The 21,441-nt window shown below is 33.8% G+C and overlaps 1 protein-coding gene across 4 annotated transcripts in view; it reads left to right on the top strand.

Moving 5' to 3' along the window:
- The window catches only part of Rock1 (Rho associated coiled-coil containing protein kinase 1), a 148,166-nt gene that overhangs the window by 15,655 nt on the left and 111,070 nt on the right, over window positions 1-21,441 (top strand). For all 4 annotated transcript variants that reach the window (XM_047526161.1, XM_047526162.1, XM_047526160.1 and 1 more), the window contains exon 2: window positions 19,908-19,989. In XM_047526161.1, the coding sequence (XP_047382117.1) occupies window positions 19,908-19,989 (82 nt within the window). The remainder of the gene's footprint in view (window positions 1-19,907; window positions 19,990-21,441) is intronic.

Raw genomic sequence — 21,441 nt, 5'->3', positions numbered from 1 at the left:
TGCTGTGAGATTAAATTTTTTTCTCCTACATAAAGAGGGTCCCCCCCTCCCCCGTACCAGGGATTGAACTCAGTGGCACTTGACCACTGAGCCACATCCCTAGCTCTGTTTTGTATTTTATTTAGAGATGGAGTCTCACTGAGTTGCTTAGCTCTTTGCTTTTGTTGAGGCAGACTTTGAATTCATGATCCTCCTGCCTCCGCCTCCCCAGCTGCTGGGATTATAGGCATGTGCCACCGCACTCAGTTAAAGACAACTCTTGATTACCTAAGTGGCTGTTTGGGCTTAGGTGCTATTTTTTTTTTTTTAATACTGTTGCTGTTATACATAAGTTCCATGAGAATGGATATGTGATTGTCTAATTCACTGATGTATAACTAATTCTTGGAGTAGTGCCTGACCTGCTGTAAATTTTCCACAGATACTTTTTGAATTACAAGAAAATATCTTTTGCTTGTTTTGGTGACAACGGTTAGGAGATATTGTATGATTGGTAATTTGTTTAAATCTAGACTCTATTCTTTAGAACATGTAAGCATGTTTTTAAACTACAAGAGGTCTATTTGAAGACACTGTATAGTTGTTTTCCCCCCATTCCTCTTAATTTTGGATGAGGGACAAAATTCAGTAATGTTCCTTTTTATAAGATTTTGTACATTTATTTATTTATTTTTTAGTTTGTTTTAGTTGTAGGTGAACATGATACCTTCCTTATTTATTTTTTTTAATGTGGTACTGAGGATTAAACCCAGAGCCTCATGCATGCTAAGCGAGCGCATGCATGCTAAGGGAGCACACTACCACTGACCCACAACCCCAGCCCCTTGCACATTTATTAATCTTTACAACAGTCTCATGGGCTGGGTGAGGCAGATATTGTTACTTTATAAGTAAAACTAAACCTCAGAAAAGGTAATTAAATTGTGTAAAGTCATATATCCAGTAAGTGGCAGACTTTCTGATCTTTAGTATGTTGTACAATGGGAAAAGCATCAGTTTAATGTGCCAAATAATTGTTTGCATATAAGGCAGAGTACATTGTACACAGAATGCACTAAATGACGAATAATTAAATTTCCTGAAAAGTATAGGAATCAGTAAATAAAGTAACAAGATGAGATATGAAGTAGTATGGGTTCATCTTCAATATTTTTTGACTGGGTTGCAGGGAGAAGATTAAGTCCTATGGTATTCCATCTTAGAAGCCGTGGTCTAGAACTTGACAATATGAGGAATGAAAACCAGATCTTTGAATCTGCAGTGTATTGCAGGGTTAAAATAGTTGCCTACTGAAACATGTCTTTGTTGAATTTGTCATGTTTGGAAAGTTGGTCGGCAATCTGAGCTATGAAACATGATGATCTGAAGTAGAATAATGGTAAATAGTTATGGTGGTGATGATATAATTAAACAATAGATAACGACAACATTTTACCCAGTTGGGGTAAGGTAATGGAAGAATAAGAAAAAAGTATTTATTTGGTGAAGGATTAATGAGCCTACAGTAGAACTGAATATGTATTAGTTATGGATGATAATATGGCTTTTGAATATGAGGAATGTGTCTGTGTACAGGCTTGTTTGTGTGAATGTGTCACTTGGGAATGACCTGTATTGACTGGATTTTAAAGTATGATGGTTAGAATACAATTGATAATATTGGAGCCAGTGATAAAATTAGAGGTTTGAGGTGAAAATTAGACTTTTAGAAACTTGTATCTACCACCATGAGCTTGACAACTTCCTGATAAATAAACATTTTTCCTGGGAGTTTGGTGATGACATTAATAAATACAATTTTCCTGTGTATTATGAAATGGGTTAGTGTTTAGAAGAACTGTATGATTCAGTGAGCCAGTATTTTCTAAATGACCAAATTATGATGTTATAAAATCATTCATGAATAAATAAATTTTACAGTTGAAAACTGAGTATGAAAAGTTTTTTGAGGAGAGGGAAGTTGTGGGGAATAATTGGCCAAATTGTTTTGTTATGTGGTTGTACGAATATGTAACAATGAATCCCACCATTATATACAACTATAATGAACCAATAAAAAAATGTGGGGGAAAAGGAATTGTTGCACATAGTAAGTAACTATTTACCATACGTGAAAAATTAGTGCTTATATTTTCTTTAGTAATTTTAGGATAATTATTTTAAAAACTATACATTCTTTAGATCCATTCTAAAACAAAGGAAAAAGGAAAGTTCATTGATATGGTTTCACATTCCACATTGCAACCAAACTTTAAGAAACTCCACTTGTCAAGTTTGGTATAGTAGTAAAGTATTTCCATAATTTTCTGAAAGGGCTATTAAAATGCTCTCTTCCTTTTTCCAACTACCTGTGTGAGGTTGGATTTTCATGTTTCAACCAAGGGTAGGATGTAGTATTTGGATGTGAGAGTCCAGCTGTCTTCTATGAAACTGTACACTAAAAAGATTTGTGAAGTTCCAAGGGAAAAAAGGTTTCGTTTCCTTGTGCAATGCTGAGGATTAAACCCAGAGCCTCACACATGGAAATGGATTTCTTTGGTTTTATTTTGTTGGGGTTTGCTGAGCTTCTTGAGTCAGTAGGTTTATGTTCTTCTACAAATATGGGAAGTTTTCAATCTTTATTTCTTTAAATATTTTTCCTGTACCACATTCTTCTGTGACTTTTATGATACAAATATTACTAAGCAAGTACTCTGCTGTTGAACTAAACCCAAAGCTCCAAAGTAGTTTTAAAATAAAAATGTTATTTATATTAACATGAAATGGGGATTGTTTTTAGTCCTTTCTTGATCTGTTTGTGCTGCTACAACAGAATACCTGAGAACGGGTAATTTATAAGCAATAGAAATTTATTTTCTCACAGTTCCTGAAGCTGAGAAGACTTAAGATCAAGGAGCTAGGAGATTTTGTTGTCTAATGATCGTTCAGTTTCTGCTTTTAAGTTGGTGTCTTGAATGCCATGTCTTGCCAAAGGGAAGGAATACTGTGTCCTCACATGGCAGAAGACTGAGGGAGTGAAAAAGGGGTCCAACTACTACAGGAAGCCCTTTTAAAAAAATATTTTTAGCTATAGATGGATACAATATCTTTATTTATTTTTTATGTGGTTCTGAGAATTGAACCCAGTGCCTCACACATGCTAGGCAAGTTCTTTACCACTGAGCCACAACCCCAACCCAGGAAGCCCTTTTATTATGACATTAATCTATTCATGAAGTCAGCTCTCATGACTTAAACACCTACTAGAAAGACCCCACTTCCCAACACTATTTCATTGGAGATTAAGTTTTCAGGAAAAATAAATTTTGGGGGACACAGTCAGACCATGGTACGTCCATTCTGATGATCTGTCTCTTCATCATTGTGTTAAGAATACTCATGTTTAATGCTATTATTGATATATTGGGATTTAAGCCTCCTCCCCCCTTTTTTGGTACCAGGCATTGAACTCAGGGGTGCTTAACCACTCAGCCATATCCCCAGCCCATTTTTATTTTGAGACAGGGTCTCACTAAATTGCTTAGGACCTTGCTAAGTAGTAAGGCTGGCCTCAAACTTTCTATCCTCCTTCCTTAGCCTTCCGAATTGCTCAGATTACAGGTATGTGCCATATCTGACTGCCTCCCTTTTTATTGTTAGTTTTGTGCTTCTTCCTTTAATTTTTATTACTGTTTCTTGCCTTCATTTGAGTACATTTTTTAGTGTTCCATTTTAACTTATCTAAGGTGTTTCTTACTATATCTTTTGTGTAGATATTTTTAGTGGTTGCTGCTTTAAGGATTTCAACATATATTTTTAACTTTTCACAGTCTACTTATAATCAGTAACCTTACCACCATATTGTTCCCTTTGTCCTGTGTTACAATTATCTTATTGTTTTATACATTGAAAAGCTATCAGATAATTTACGGTTTTTGTTTTCAACTGTCAAGACTTAAATAAGTCTTTACTGCTTAACTTTTTTTCCACTTTTTTATTGGTGCTTTACAGTGGTACATATTGATAGGATTTTTTATTAATATATTTGTACATGCACACAATATAACAATATATAATTTGGCCAGTATCACTCTACAGCTCGTCTCCCTCTCTATCTCCCACCCCTTGGTCCTTTCCTCTACTGATCTCCCTTGTTTTTCATGAGACTCACCCCACCTTTCTTTTCCTTCTTCCTCTCTGGCTTCCACATATGGGAGAAAACGTATAACCTTTGACTTTCTGGTTTGACTACCTAACTTTGCTTAACATAATGGTCTGTAGTTTGAACCATTTTTCCTGTAGATGACATAATTTAATTTTTCTTTATGACTGAATAAAACTTCATTCTATTCATCCATTCATTGCTGGACATCTAGGTTGGTTCCATAGTTTGGCTATTGTAAATTGTGCTGCTATAAACATGGGCACACATGCATCCCTCCAGTATGGTGACTTTCATTCTTTAGGATAAATACTAAAGAGTGGTATAGCTGGGTCATATGGTGGCTCCATGCCTAGCCTTTTGAGGAATCTCCATACTGATTTTCACAGATCTTGTACTAATTTACAAACCCATGAACAGTGTAAAAGTGTTACTTTTTCTCCACATTGTCTCTAGCACTTACTATTATTTATATTCTTTTATAAGTTTTTTTTTTAAGTTGTTGATGGACCTTTATTTTATTCATTTATTTATATGTGATGCTGAGAATTGAACTCAGTGCCTCACACATGCTAGGCAATTGCTCTACCACTGAGCCATTATTTGTAGATGACTGCCATTTTTACTTGTGTGAAATGAAATCTCAGTGTAATCTCTGCCTGCATTTCCCTAATTATTAGTGATGTTGAACATATTTTCATATATTTGTTGATCATTTATATTTCTTCTTTTGGGAAATGTCTGTTTAAGTCATTTGCCCATTTATTAATTGGGTTATTTGATTTTGTCAGACTTATTTTAAATAACTTGGTAGAAGAACAGGTACCATTTCTGTTGCTCTTTTTTCTTGGCTCATGTTCCAGATTTCTTTCTATTATTTCCTTTCTATCTGAAGAAATTCCTTTAAGAGTCCTTCTACCCTCACTCCCTGCCCCCATCAGGTCAACTGGCTTGGAATCCTCAGTCTTTCCCTTCATCTTAGAATGTTTTATTTCATCTTCATTCCGAAGGATATTTTCAGTAGATATAGAATCTTGGACTGACATTTTGATGCTTTCATTATTTAAGAAACAGTGTTCCTGATGGAGTTTTATTCAGCCATAAAGAAGAATTAAATGATGTCATTTGCTAGTTAATGGATGGAATTAGAAAACATCATGTTCAGTGAAATAAGCCAGACTCAAAGTCAAGGGTTGAATGTTTTCTCTCATATGTGGAAGCCAGAGAGAGAAGGAAAAGAACAACAACAACAACAACAACAACAACAAAAGGAATTAAAAAGAAGATCTCATGAAAATCGAAAGGAGAACCATAGACTAAAGGAAGGGAATCCAGCAGGAGGGAGAAGAGGGCATGAGAATGAAATCTACCAAATTATGCTGTGTCCACATATAAATATATCATAATGAATAGTTATAATGGACTAATTTAAATAATAATAATAGAAGGGAGATCAGTAGAATAGAGCAAGTATATCAAGGGTGGGGGAGGAGAGGAGGGAGAGAAAAGGTACTGGGGAGTGTGATTGATCAAATTATGTACATGTATGAATCCCACTATTAATAACTGTACACCAATAAAAAATATTTAAAGTGTTACACTTTCAAAAGTTTCACATGATTACTGTTGAGAAATCTGCAGTTATTCAGTTCAACCCCTTCCCCCATAAGTTACATGTTATATTCTTCAGGTTGTCCTCAAGATATCTTTATCTTTAATTCAGCAATAATGATGTATTTGGAAACTGGTTTATTTGGGTTTATTCTGTTGGGATTTGTATAGCTACTTGAATCAGTGGGGTTTTGTCCTTCAGCAAACATGGGAAGTTTTCCATCTTTATTTCTTCAACTATTTTTCCTGCTCCTCATTCTTTTTTCTGGCCTTGACCCTTATGATATAAATATTCCCCTTTTTGGTATCTTCCCATAAATCACTGGTCCTCTGTTGATTGAAGAAATTTCTTTTCTCTCTGTTGTTAAGATTGGGTAATTTCTACTGATATATTTTCAAGTGTGTATTTCTGTGATTTTATTGAACTTATCAAGTGTATATTTTGCTTATCAAGTACATATTTTGGTTACTGTATTTCTTTATTCTAAATTTTCCATTTGGGGCGGGACACAATGGCTTATACTTATAATTCCAGTCACGTAGGCAAGAGAATCACAAGTTTGAGGCCAGTTTCAGCAACTTAATGATATTTTCTCTCACAAATAAATAAAGGGAGGACTGGGAATGTAGCTCAGTAGTAGAGTGCCCCTGGGTTCAATCTCCAGTACTACAATAAATAAATGAATTTATTTTCCATTTGGTTCTTCTGTTCATTGCCTAGATTCTTTCCATTTCTTTTAAGAGTGTTTGCCCTTATTTTGGAGGGCATTTTACTAGTAGCTGCTTTAAGATCATCAGATAATTCTAATCCATGTGTCATTATCACTATGGTATCTGTTCTTTGTCTTTTTCAGTTTTTGTTTGGAAATAATTACAGACTCACAGGAAGTTGTGAATATAGAACAGAGAGGTCCAGTGTACCTTTAATCCATTTTCCCCTAATAGTTGTGTCTTATGTAACTATAGTACAGTATCAAAATCAGGAAGTTGCAGTTAATTAAATGTATAATTCTCTGCCATTTTTTTTCATATGTAGACTCCAATAGCCATCACTAAAATGAAATTATAGCACTATTCCATCATCATGAAGATCCCCATATCTTTAGTCCATAGGGTCATACTTCCAGATCCCACCTTCCTAACTCCTGGCAGTCATTAATCAGTTCACCATCTCTAAAGTTGTATTTGAAGAATGTTACCACATGTGATCTTTTGAGATTGTCTTTTTTCACTCATGATCAGATCCCTGAGATCCATCCAAGTTATTGTATATATCCATAGTTTGTTCCTTTTTATTACAGAGTATTATTTCATGGTTTGTGTGTACCACAACTTACTTAGCCACTCATCTACTAAAAGTTATTTTTGTTTTTTCTCCTTTTTGGCTGTGACAAAGAGAGCTGCTACAAATGTTTATATACTAGTTTTTGTATAGACAATGTTTTCCTTTCTCTGGGATAAATGCCCATGAATGCAGTGCTGAGATCTATATTAGATGCTGAGAAAGTATTTTCCAGAGTGGACCTACCATTTTAAATGCCTATCTGCAATGTATGAAAGATCCAGTGTCTTTGAATCAGCATTGCTGTTGCAACTATTTTTATATTAGTTATTCTAATGAATGTGTAGTGGTTATCTCATAGTGACTTTAATTTGCATTTCCTTAATAACTAGCAGTGTTGAATACCTGTTTATTTGCCATCATTATCTTCTCTTTGATGGAATAACTACTCATATCTTTTGCCCATTTTCCAATCTGGTTTTGTTTTTAGAGTACTTTAAGTATTTCATATGTGTGCTTTGCAAATATTTTCCCCCAGTATTTGGTTTGTCTCTTCATCCTTTTAATTGAGTTTATGGTATAGCAAAAGTTGTTAGTTTAGATAAAGTTCAATTCTTTTGATTTTGTTTTTTCTTTTATGTGTCATACTTTCTCTGATATGTTTAAAAAGTCTTCACTGAGCTATAAGTCTTAAAGATTTCTGTTAATTTTTTCATAAAGTGTTAAGTTGAGGTTGAGGATTTTTTTTTTTTCTTTTTCCTGTGGGTATCTAATTGGTCCAGAGCCATGTGTTGAAAAGATTACCTTCCTCCATTGGATTGCTTTTCATCCTTTGTCATAAATTGTGTAACTTTACTTGTGTTGGTCTATTTCTCATTTCTCTATTCTGTTCCATAGATCTATGTCTGTCCCTTCATGAATGGCACATTGTTTTGATTATTATAGCTATATACTATCTTAAACTTGGGTAAGTAGATTTTTCCCACATTATTCTCCTTTTTCAAAATTGTTTTTGCTACTCTAGTTCTTGTGCCTGATCTTGCCTCTTTCTGCAAAAAGTTTTGCTAGGGTTTGATAGGAATTGTATTAAACCTGTATTTCAAATTTTGGAAGTATTGGTGTGTGTGTGTGTGTGTGTGTGTGTGTGTGTGTGTGTTTCTTTTTTTTCCTATCTTTTTTTGGGGTACCCAGGATTGAATTCAGGGGTACTTGACCATTGAGTCACATCCCTAGCCCCCCCTCCCCTTTTTGTATTAGAGACAGTGGGGCTGAATTGTTTAAGCCCTTGCTGAGGCTGAATTTGAACTTGCAGTCCTCCTGCCTCATCCTCCCAAGCTGCTAGGATTATAGGCTTGCACCACCACGCCTTGCCTGTGTTTCTTCTAATCAACGAACACCATATTTATTCTCTCCATCTTTAATTAACATCTTTTTTTTTTTTTTTAATTTCACTCGTGTTTTATGAGTTTTGGCCTAAGTCCTAAATGTTTGTTAGACTTACACTCAAGTATTTCCATTTTGCTTGGGGAAATGTAAATGACATATATTTTTAATTTTAATTTTCTCATGTTAATTTTTTTTTTTTTTTTGGGGGGTGCTGGGGATCGAACCCAGGGCCTTGTGCTTACAAGGCAAGCACTCTGCCGACTGAGCTATCTCCCCAGCCCCTCATGTTGATTTTTAATATTTAGAAATGCAGTTGATTTTCAAATTAATCTTTTTTTAAAATATTTTTTAATTATCGACGGACCTTTATTTTTTTATGGTTCTGAGAATCAAACCCAGTGCCTCACACATGCTAGGCAAACTCTGTTTCACTGATCTACAACTCCAGCCCCACATGTTAATCTTTTATCTTATGATCTAATTTGTTGAACTCACTACTTTTAGGTGTTTTTGTTTGTTTGGTTTTGTGGCTTCTTTGGGATTTTCTGCACAATTATCTGAGAATATGAACAATTTTATTTCTTCTTTCTCATCTGTATGCCTTTTATTTCCTTTATTAAGTTGACTGCAATTTCCAGTACTATACTGACTAAGAGTGGTACATTATGGGTTTTTGAGGGAAAATACTCAATCTTGATATATCACATATATTCGTATATTCGTTGTGGGGTTTTTTAAGTGTTCTTTATCAAGTTGAGGAGTTCAATTCTATTTCTCATTTTGAGAATTTTTCCACATAAATGGGTACTGGTCTTTGTCAAAAGCATTTTCTGTATTTGTTATGACCGTATGATTTTTTTTTTTTTAGCCTGTTCATGTAGTGAATTATATTGGCTTATGTTTTAAATTGAGTAAGTCTTGCATCTTTGGAATAAACAGTAGTTGGTTATGTTTATAATTCCTTTTATATATTGCTGAATTTTACTGGCTACTATTTTGTTTAAAACTTTTGTGTTTATATTCATTAATGGTATTGGTCTTTCGTTTTCTTATTTGGTACTAACTTTGATATTAAGGTATTATTGGCTGCCTGATATGAGTTGGAAAGTACTTTTTTCTTTTTCTATTTTATAGAAGGGATTATGTACAATTGTGTTAATTTTTCTTTAAATATTTGGTAGAATTCTCTGGGAGAAACTGTATGACCCCAGAGGATTTTTTTTTTAAGTAGACTTTACATTTTTAATTAATAGCACTGTATAAATTATCTTATTTGTGTTGGGTTTGTTGTGTTAATTTGTGTTTTTTAAGGAATTGTCCATTTTCATTGAAGTTTTCAAATTTATGTTTAAATTTTTTAAAATTTTTTAGTTGGACCTTTATTTAATTATTTATATGTGGTGCTGAGAATAGAACCCAGTGCCTCACACATGTCAGGCAAGTGCTCTACTGCTGAGCCACAACCCCAGTCCTCAAATTTATGTTTAGTTTTTCATGGTATTCTTTTATTACCTTTTGTATGTTTTCAGAACCTTTAGTGATAGCACCTATTTTGCTTTTGATACTAGCAATTTGTGTCATCTTCCTTTTTTTTTTTTTTTTTTTAATCTTACTACTCTAGAGGTTTGTCAGTTTGTTACTGTCAGAGAACCAGTTTTTTGTTTCTTTGAGTTTCCACTATTTTGTTTGTGCAATTTTATTGTTGTATTGTTTTGTTCTTGTTTCCTTTCTCTGGTTCGTGTTAGGCTTATTTAATTCTTATTTTTATAGTTTCTTTTCTAAAGAATTTAGACTATGGATTCAGAATCATTACAGTTTTTCTCTTTTTTGCAGTGCTGGGGTTCAAACCCTGGCCCGTGAATCATGAGCAAGTACCCTACCACTGAGCTGCACTGCACCTGTCCCCTTTCACCCCTCCACCCAGCCTTACTATTTTCTAACAAGAACTGCTAGTGCTGTGCATTTCCCTTTCAGCACTGCTTTAGCTGTTCTACAGATTTTGATATAACTTTATTTTCATTCAGTCCAGTGTATCTATTTATTTCCCTTGAAACTTCCTTTTTGATCCATGGATTATTTATAAATCTGTTTATTTTCCAAGTGTTTGGAGATTTTATATAGATTTATTATATAGATTTATATAGATTTTATATAGATTTATTATAGTTTGATTACATTTTGTTTAGAGAACATAGTGTATAACTGAAATTCTTTTAAATGTCATACAGGATATGTTCTGTCTTGGTAAGTGTTCCATGAACACTTACAAAGAATTGTGTATTCCGTTTTTTTTAGGGGGTGGAATATTCTAAAAAATGTCAGGTCCTCTTGATTCATGGTGTTAAGTTATTCTCTTTTCTGATTCTGTTATTGAAAACAGACAGATTGCCAATTAAAATTGTGGATTTGTCTATTTCCCTTTTATTTCTATCAGTTTTTGCTTCACTTATTTAACAGTTCTGATATTCAGGGCATGCACATTTAAGATTGCTATCCTGGGCCACGGATATATAGCCCAGTATGGAGTGCTTGTCTGGCATGGGTGAGGTCCTGGGTTCTGTCCCCAGCATCACACACACACATTCCTCTCTCTCTCTCTCTCTCTCTCGCTCTCTCTCTCTCTCTCTCTCTCTCTCTCTCACACACACACACACGATTGCTGTCCCTTCTTGGTGGATTACCTTTTTTATCATGATATACTTTTCCATTCTGTTCTCGGCAGTTTTCTTTGCTGTGTAGTCTGCTTTGGTAATATAGCCACTTTGTGGCTCCGTGGTAGAGCACTTGCCTAGCAAGTATGAAGCACTGGATTCGATCCTGAGCACCACATGAAAATAAATAAATAAAATAAAGGTATTGTGTCCATCTACAACTAAAAAAAAAATTTTTAATGAAAAGAGTATTGTTAATTTTATAAGTCCTATGTAGTAATTATCCTGATTTTATAGATGAGAACATTAAGAATGAAGGGTTAAATTAACTTGCTCCAAGTCACAAGACCATTTAATGTGTTAGCTTAGAATATGATTCCCTGTCCTTCTGACATTGTACCATTTATATAGAAGTGTTTTTCTTCCACCTTATAAAATTAATTCCTCAACTTTGTACGCTTATCTTGTCTTCTCTTACATTTCTTAGACCCTTACTCACTTAGCCTCCATAAAAAGACATCTTTTTTCCTAAGGTATTCCATTGAGCTTATATCCTAGATCATGCAAGATTCTAATCTTTCTCATTTCTCTTGGCTATTAACTTTCCTACCTGCTATAAGCTGGTGTACACCCCTTCTATTCTGATAAACTTCCTATTTCAGGTTCATAGTGACCATTTTAGAAAATAAAAATTACAGTAAAATATACATAATATAAAAGTGTTGATCTCAGGGGAAGGCTTTCAGTCCTTCACCATTAAATATGATGTTAGCTTTGGATTTTTCATACAAGGCCTTCATGAGTAATGGAAGTTTCTTTTTCTAGTTTTTTGACCATGTGACTTTTTTTAAATTAGGAAAGAATTTTGAATGTTGTTAAGTGCTCTAAGTGTATCTGATGAGATGGATCATGTGGCTTTGTCCCAGACTTATTTTATTAATATGGTGTAAAACATTGGAAGTTTTTTACATGTTAAACCAACCTTGCATTCCTGCTATACATCCCTCTTGGACCTGATGTGTCATATTTTTTATATGTTACTGTATTCTAGTATTGTTCAATATCTTTGTGCCTCCGTTCACATGTTTCATAACTGTAATATGTAGTTTTCTTGTGATGTCTTTAGCTTTGAAATCAGGGCAGTGCTGGCCTGACATAGTAAGTTAAGAAGTAATTCCTCCTTTTCACTTTTTGGAAGAATTTCAAAAGACTTAGTGTTAATTCTTTAAATGTTTGGTAGAATTTACAGTGAAGCGATCTGGCCAAGGAATTTTCTTTGTTCTCATCAGTTTATTTTCCTTGTTAGTTCTGGGATATTCAAATTTTTTATATCTACATAATTTGGCAGATAGTTTCTAGGAATTTGTCCATTTGATCTAAATTGTCTAATATTTTGGTATACAAATGTTCATAGTATTCTATTAATTGTTCTTTTTATTTTTGTAGAATTGGTATTAATATCCCCACTTTCACTTCTGATTTTAATAATTTGAGTCTTCGCTCCCTTAGTCAACTAAGCTAAAAGTACGTCAATTTTTTGATCTTTTAAAAAAAGATAACTTTTCATTTAATTGGTTTTTCACTGTTCTTTTTAAATTCACTGTTATTTTCACTCTAATCTTTCTGCTAGCTATGGGTTTAGTTTGCTTTTCTTTTTCTAGTTTCTCACAGTATAAAGCTGGGTTATGGCTTTCTAGTTTCTGTAAGCATTCATACCTATTAATTTCCATCTTAGCACTGATTTCTCTGTGTCCTGCAAAGTTTGTTATGTTGTATTTTCATTTCTCTTTGTCTCATAGTATTTTCTTTTTCCCCTATTTCTCCTTTGACCCATTGTATTAAGAGTACATTTTAAAATTGCTACATATTTGTAATTTTCCAGTTTCTTTCTTCCTATGGTTTTGTAGTTTCATTCCATTGTGATTGGAGAGATACTCTACTCCATGTGACTTTAATCTTTTTTAAAGTTAAGATTTATTTGATGTCCTTACATAGGGTCCATTTATCCTGGAGAATGTTCCAGGTGCCCTTAAGGAAAATATGTATTCTATGATTGGGTGGAGTATTCCGTATATGTCTTTTAGATCCATTAGTTTTTTAGCATTGTTCATATCCACTGCTTCCTTCATTATTGCAACTTGGTAATTGAAATCTACAACTATTTGTAGAACTGTGATTTCTTCCTTTCAATTTTATGTTGTTTCTTTTATATATATTTGGACTTTAGTGGTTTGATTCATGTAAGTTTTTAATTATTTTATCTTTTTGAAAAATTGACCTTTTATCAACATATACTCCCTTGTCTCTCTTAGGCACCCCCCTTTAAACCTAAAATCTGTTTTGTCTGATACTAGTTTATCCAAACTCAGTTCTTTTTTCTTTTCTTTCTTTCTTACCATGTACATGGGATAGCTTTTTCTTTTTAACTTTTAACTTTAGATCTGAAGCAGGTCTCCTGTAGACAGCATACGGATGGATTGATGTGTGTATATACATATTTAAAATCTACTTTGTCAATCTCTATCTTTGTTTTGAGAGTTTAATCCATTTGTATTAAAAAAATTTTTTTAGTTGTTGATGGACACAGTATCTTTATTTTATGTGGTGCTGAGGATGAACCCAGTGTCTCACATGTGTGAGGCAAGTGCTCTACCACTGAGCCACAACACGAGCCCCCCATTTATATTAAATTACTTCTTAGCACCAGAATTTGTGTTTGGTGCCTTTTGTAATTTCTTTTTGGTAATGTTCTCAGTTTGTTCATATATAGTTTTCGTATTTCCTTTAGTACTGTGGGTGTATTTTCCTTTAGTTCTTCAAATGCAATTTAAAACAATTCTTAAAGTCTTTGTCTATAAGTCCAATGTCTAGACTTACTTGGGGTTTTTTTTCTTTTTATTCATTTCATTTCTCTGGATGAACTGTATTTTTGTTTCTTTGTGTATCTTGTCACTTTTTTTAAAGTTGGAAATTAGTCACTTAACTGTTACTGTGTATTAACTTTGGAAATCAGACTTTTTCTCTTTCTAGAGTTTGTTGGGTGTTTTGTTTTATCATTGATGTTTTATCTATTTGAGAGTTTTCCAACTTTTTTGTTAGATTATTCTTTACTGGTGATTACTGAAGTCTCTTTCTTTCTAACTTGTATTCAGCTTAATGTTTGGGCCAAAATTTCTTTGGATGTCAGATGTGCAAACACACACCAAGGAAACCTTACCTAGAGGGGTAGCAGGGAGAATGAGAATCATACCTCTTTAGTCTTTGCAGATTTGTTTTTTGCTGGGATATTCCTTCACTGCCTAACTAGGGTGCTCAGAGTTTTAGAATCAATCTGAGGTAAAACCTTAGGGTCTTTTCAATATTTTTTTTAACATGTTCCCCCCCAACCTCTCTTATAGGTGGCTTTCTAAATTTCCCTTTATACTTGGCTGCTTTCAAATGATTAATTTCCCAATGAATCTCACCCCAGCTTCTTCTCTGGACCTAGATGATCTGTTGTATGTGTTGTATCTGCAGTCCTTCATCTCCTGGTTTAGGTATCAGTTTTGTAGTAGCCCTCTTGAAGCTTTATGACCAGTGTCTGCTAGTTTCTAAGTTATGTGAAATGGAGATGAAGTCCTTGCCTTACTTAGTTCCTTAGGTATCTCCCAGAAAGGTAAAAATGGCACATACAGTATAGTTTTACTTTACTCCCTTGGGAGATCAAGTATGGGGAGGATGGAAACCAGTCTGCTGGTCTTTCTGTCATTCCTCTACATTGGGGTGGGACAAAAAGTAAACCGACAAAAACAAAAAACAAAAAACTTTTCTCTCATGACTTATTGATGGACACTTTTGCTTATTTGCTATAATTTTTAGTTTTCTCAGAACTCCTATAAATTGGTTCAGATAACTCTGGTTGGGGGTGTGTGTGTGCACGTGCGAGTGCTTGTGTAGAAAGAGAGTCAGCGTGCAATATTTTGTTGGTGAAGGAGAGCTTGGAACTTGCTAGTCTACCAGTTTGCTGACATCTGATAGTGACTTTTAAAAAAGTGAAATATAGATAACAAAACTTATCACTTAACTGACTCTAAAAAGTACATAGTTTTTAGGCATTAAGTCAGTCGCATTGTTGTGTAGCTGTCATTAATGTAATTTTAATTACAAGTGACTTGGCTTTTCCTGCATTCTTCATTCTACTTGACCTTTCTTTTGCATTTTACTTGCTCCTAAGTTCCTTCCAGGAATTACCTCAGATTTTCTGATGCTCTTCTGTCTTCCCTTTCTGTCTGGGTGCTGCTTGCACATTTTTTGACCTGCTTACCTATCAAATGTCAATATTTCCCAGGGTTCTATTCTTCATTCTGTGTTTTGCTCTTGTTGGGTAACTGCATCTGTTCTCATGGATTAAGTGTGCTCTCATGATTCCCAAGTGTATATGATAGTCCCAATCTCTTTGTTGAAGTCAAACTCATATTTCAACTGCAATAGTTTTCTGTAAAATGATGTCCTTTGGGGACTACAAATTTATTTTGTCTAAAACATCTTTTCAACTTACATTTTTTGCCTTGTTTAATGAAGTTACTATCTACTCATATAAACTAGAAGATATAATCATTCTTTTTAAAAATTTTTTTTTAGTTGTCAATGGATCTTTTTTTTATTATTTATTTTTAGGTGCTGAGTATTGAACCGTAACCCTCACACATGCCAGGCAAGCACTCTACCACTGAGCCACAACTTCAGCCCCAGTCATTCTTACTCCTTTCTGTTCCTCTTGCAGTTAGTTATTCATCAAGTTCTTTTACTTCTAGTGCTCCATTCTCATTTCCCCAGTTTAGTTCAGTCTTTTGTCCTCTTTTTCTAGAATTGCCACATCATCCTTCTAAATTGCTCCGCTTTCTACCTGTTTCTTCTGGATCTAATTTGTAGGCTTTTTCATTGCCAGACTTACTAAAATAAACCCCAGTCATGTCACCCCCACAAAAAAAAAAAATTCCTGTGTTTCCAAATGGATTTCTGAAGATAAATACCCAATTTCTTAGCCTGGTATGTCATACCTTTAACATTCTCTAACCTATCTTCACATTTTTATTTCTTGAACTACCATTTACCCTTCCCAATCTAGAGCATTCTATTTTTATTCTCTAACTTCTCCTTTGTTTCTCTCTTTTGATTGCTTTGACCCACCTCCATCTTATTCCAAGTTCTTTTCTTTAAGATTCAACCCAAATTTATCTTCTCTCTAAAGCCCAAAAGATTACACAGTCCTTTATTTGTTTGTGTGGGACCTACTTATAATACTTGGTATCTTGTATTTTCTTTTTCTACCTACTTGTGAACTCCCTGGAGTATTTCTTATTTTTTCTATTTCCCTAAAAAAGAGGAGACTGATTTGTAAATAAATAAATAATTACAATATAGCATTTAAATATAACAATTCTTATAATAGGGAGAACAAAGAACATCTTTATTAACATAGGATCTTTCAGAAGGCGACAAAAAGTAATGGCTATTTGAGGCAGTCTGAAAATGAGTGTTCACATTCCAGCTGGAGACTATAGCAGGTGCAAAGGCAGTGGGATATAGTAAGGCTTATTTGGGAAATGGCTATACACTGCAGCTCAAGCCTAGCTATATGAATGCAGAGAAAATGATACTGGAAGGGCATAGTTGGAGGACTAATTGGGAAAAGCCATTGTTGGCCTAAGTAACTTGGAACAGTTTTTGTTTATTATAATTGCTCTGATTGTCATTAATACAGCAATATGAATACAGTAGTGTCATACTGATTAAACATTTTAATTGTATTAGTATTAGGTTGTTAAAAATTTCTAAGGAAATTATTTTCATTTTCATATTAGTGTTTAATTTTGAGAATTTCTTATTTCTTTACCTGGTGAAGGGATTTATTGAAAACATTCTACTATATAATACTAAACATTTTCTTTAAATAGTATCTCTTCTGTCATTGCAATTTGATACCATTCTCTTGGTACCAGTGGGTCAGTCTATTTTAGAAATAATTTGGTTTTCAGAACGTCTGGTCTTTTTCAGGGTTATGTCTCCTAAAACAGGTCTATTAAGTTACAACAATGAACTTAGATTTAAAAAATTTACCTAAAATACATATTTCTTATTTGCACATAATATGCCATTTTCCCTATTGCTTTTTATGTTCTCTTGCCTTATATATAATTAGTTTGTTATTTTAATAGATTTAATCTGAATAGTATTTTATACAGGACTCTTATTTTTTGTAAGAGTATCTGGAAACTAAGGTTTGTAGTAGTGTTCAGGTGAATAATTTTCTTCTACCTTTTACTTAAGCTCTATTGTGAGATAGCCCAGCTACCCCAGCACATATCCATGCTTCTCAGGAAATACGAAATGTTCATGCTTAAAAGATTCTTGTAAAATATTATACTTACAATTAATTATACCTGCCTTTGTGTATATATGAGAAAATACTTCTACACGACTAGCTTCTTTTAAAATACTACTGCTATAACTGGTGTACTACTATTTTTCAAGTATTAGTAGCAAAGAATTTAATTATTGTAACTCTTTAGTATTGATTGTCTTTTTTATATATACTGTCCTCTACATTCTTTTTTTTTTTTTTTTTTTTTAATTGGTACTGGAGTTTGCGCCCAGAGGCACTTAACCATTGAACCACATCCCCATTCCCTTTTTATATCTTATTTAGAGACAGGGTCTTGCTGAATTACTTAGGGCCTCACTGAATTGCTGAGGCTCGCTTTGAACTCATGATCCCCCTGCCTTAACCTCCCGCCTCAGCCTCCGGAGCTGCTGGGTTACAGGTGTGTGCCACTGCACATGGTTTCCTCTACATTCTTAAATTTGGGAATAAGCTAAATGATAAACATGTTGTGAAAGTAGAGTATAACTTTGCTTCATTCCTAAATCATGAAATTAAATGGAGCAGTAGGACTGTATGCTTTGGCTGTCATTCCTTGTGGATTGGTTTTGCACCTGGAAGACTTAATTTCTGTTAAGGTCCTGAGTCATTTTACCAAAATTTGAACTTCAGGAAATGCAGAAGTCTTTCCTTCATTTGTTGCAGAATTTAGAACATTGAGAGAAAGTCAGGATTCCTTGCCCCAGTTTATGGTTGGATATGCACATTGCTTGTATTGTATATCTTCCTTTCAAGGGGAGGCTCGCACCCTTCTCCCTCATCCTGATGTCTTCACTCCCTTAGCCTCAGTTGGAATATGCGTTAGATTATGCTATAATACCTTCTTGCCAGTTTTCTCTCTCTGATAAGAAGGATGTGATTTTTACATATGGATGATACTGAAAAAGTGATAGACCATCTCATACTGCTATAAAATTAAAGCATATGGTGATAGGTCCAAACACCTGGTGATCATAAGCAATTAGTGGAGGCAGCATAATATGATCAAGGTAAAGCCAAATGGGATTACTGCATTGAGGAAGATTTTGACATGTGACCTAAGATTTATTCTTAGGGTTTTATGACCATATGATTAAAAGGTGTGACTTTTTTTTTAATGTCATTTCTATTAACAGGGAGACTAACTTGTAGAGCTTTTTAATGTCCCCTACAGAAATAGAGAAGTGGGATTATTAAGGGCTAAATATTTCACTTACTTTGCTTACTTGTCACAAATTTGTTGTGAGTTACAGGTAGGTGTTCATTATCCTCATTTTACAATTAAAAAAAAAAAAACCAGAGCCTTAGAAAGGTTATGTGACTTGACCTCCCAGCAGTAGCACGTGAATACACTATTTTTTCCTTTAAAAAGCAATTGCTTTGTTAGGCAGGGCTGTAATCCCAGCTGCTCCAGAGGCTGAGTCAGGAGGTCCAAAGCCAGCCTCAGCAACACCAAGATGCCAAGCAACTCGGTGAGACCTTCTCTCTAAGTAAAATTTAAAATAGGGCTGGGAATGTGACTTAGTGGTTGAGTGCCTCTGAGTTCAATCCCCGGTACCCCTCCTACCCCACCAAAAATAAAAATGTTGCTTCTTTTGTTGTTGTTTTTAAATTGTTTAATCTTTCGACCACTCTGGAAAACATTCTTTTAAAGCATGACTCAAAACTCATTCTTCATCATTATACATCATTGTCCAGTTATACAAACTACATTTACCAAAGAGTGACACTTTGTAATGGAGATAGGTTAGAATTACCCAGATGTTCTACCTGCTTCTACCATATGGCAGGTTGTATAGTCTGAATAGTTGCCTTCCCATTTCAACATTGAGTGGTACACCTTCATATTGCCCTGTACTTGGTTAGTAAGTATCCACTCAAAACAAAAGCTCATGTTTGTCCTTTACTACTGGTTGCCCTAGAAAGTGTTTTAAAGAAAGTGAACTCTGTGAAAACGTAATACATTTTTAGAATTAAATATATATATATAACTTTTGTTTGTGATTATGTGAAATTTATTTATACTAAACCGCATGCTTATTAACTAGCTGTACCTTGTAAAGTATCTGTAGTCAGAAATGTAGGTTTTTGATGTGTACTTGTGAAATGAAAATAAGAGGAAGTGAAATGTAAAATTTCATGCCCTTATGAGGAGAAAAGTACGTGAATTGAAATCACCTGCTGCCAATCTGTGGTGATTTTCCTGTTCTTGTGTCTGGTAGGTTTAGAAAGTGAAAAATCTACATATGAAATAAAAACAGCTTTTCCCTTCTTCCAATACTCATGTAACTGTAAAAGGGTATAAAAATCTTTTGTTAAAAGAACACAAGATACATTAGAGAAGGGAAATTAATATTAAGTGTAGCTTCTATAATCTTAATAAGGAAAGTATTCTAATGTGATCCAAAAAAACTAACTATTCGTTTGTTTCTTTAGGATGGATTGGATGCTTTGGTATATGATTTGGATTTTCCTGCCTTAAGAAAAAACAAAAATATTGACAACTTTTTAAGCAGATGTAAGTAATTTTTTTGTGTGGAGGTCAATGATAGATTGCATATAACTACATCTTAATTTAGATAATTTAATCCCTTTTTTTCTTTTACTTTTGGTTATTTCATCAATAATTCCTGCATATATTAGTAGAAAATATGAAAAGAAGCTTTATTAGCTAGTTTGGGTGTCTAGTAGGAGAAGCTACAAAGTAGTTTTAGAGAAGGGGATGAAAATAACTGAAATAAGTATGTAAAAGAGTGCCTGTATATACATATATTGAGTTTCAATTATGTGTTATATTTGGTCCCTATTTTTCTTTTATAAATGAGTTCACTATTTGAAAACTCACAGGTAAAAGTAAATGACATGTGAAAAACTCTCTTAAGATATGAGGATTTTGTTCATGAAAATTGTTTCATAAATTTTTTCTAAAGATTCCATTTTGGATTTTGATGTTAAAGTTTAAAATGTGATTGTATAACTTTTTAAATTAGTTTCAAGCTCTTAATCTTAAGGAACTAATAATTAAGAACTACATCATAAAATCCTCCTTAACTAGTTTATTTCTATTCCTAAACCATATATGTTACTGCATTTAGATTGGGTTTGTTTTGGTGTTATCTTTCCATTTTGATTACATATGTTTTATTACAAAAGTTTTATCTTTATAAATAGTCATATTCTTTAACTTTGTTGTAATTTACTTTTATCATTTCTGTATTTTGTAGTCTTGCCTCAGAATTTTGCTTACTGATTTTTTGTTCTTCCAATTTCTTCTTTTAAAAAAAAATTCAGTTTTAATTTTATTGGGAATATAGTACCAACTTCTGAATTGGGAACTTTTAAAGTATAAAACTTTTAATAATTTCTCACATTCTACTGACATAGAGTTTTTTAATGTTTACATTTGTTTACCTCCCTACTTGATAACATGTTGTGAAAGAACTAAGATGGAGAAAGTACACTTTCTCATTTGATGGTAGACAAAGGGCAAATGCTTATTAGTACAAAGGCTGGGGTATAATTTTGTAAAGTTGTGTAACAAGAATTGAAATACATGCTTTCTTAATTTTTAGGGGTACATTTGGCAAAGTAATATGTAAGACCTACTTACATATTATTTACTATACAATAATGCAAACAGAAATTAAGACAAGACCTAAGTAAAAGAGAGAGAGGGAACAGAAGGAAAAGAGAGATTCAGTGATTGTGGATTGGACAGTTTAGTATTAAAATATTAAAGAGTATTCAGATTGCCAGGCATGATAGTGCACACTTGTAATCCTAGCAACTTGGGAGGCTAAGACAGGAGGGTAAATTTGAGGTCAGTCTGGGCAACTTAGGAGACCCTGTCTTTAAGAAGTAAAAAGAATTTCAAGTAATGAAATAGAAGAAGTCATCAAAAGCCTACCAACAAAGAAAAGTCCAGGACCAGATGGGTTCTCAGCCGAGTTCTACAAAACTTTTAAAGAGC

This window comes from Sciurus carolinensis, chromosome 15, assembly GCF_902686445.1.
Source record: "Sciurus carolinensis chromosome 15, mSciCar1.2, whole genome shotgun sequence".
NCBI classification, from domain to species: Eukaryota; Metazoa; Chordata; class Mammalia; order Rodentia; family Sciuridae; genus Sciurus; species Sciurus carolinensis.
Note: the sequence above shows the minus strand (reverse complement) of the source record. Positions and strands in the feature narration are given on the sequence as shown.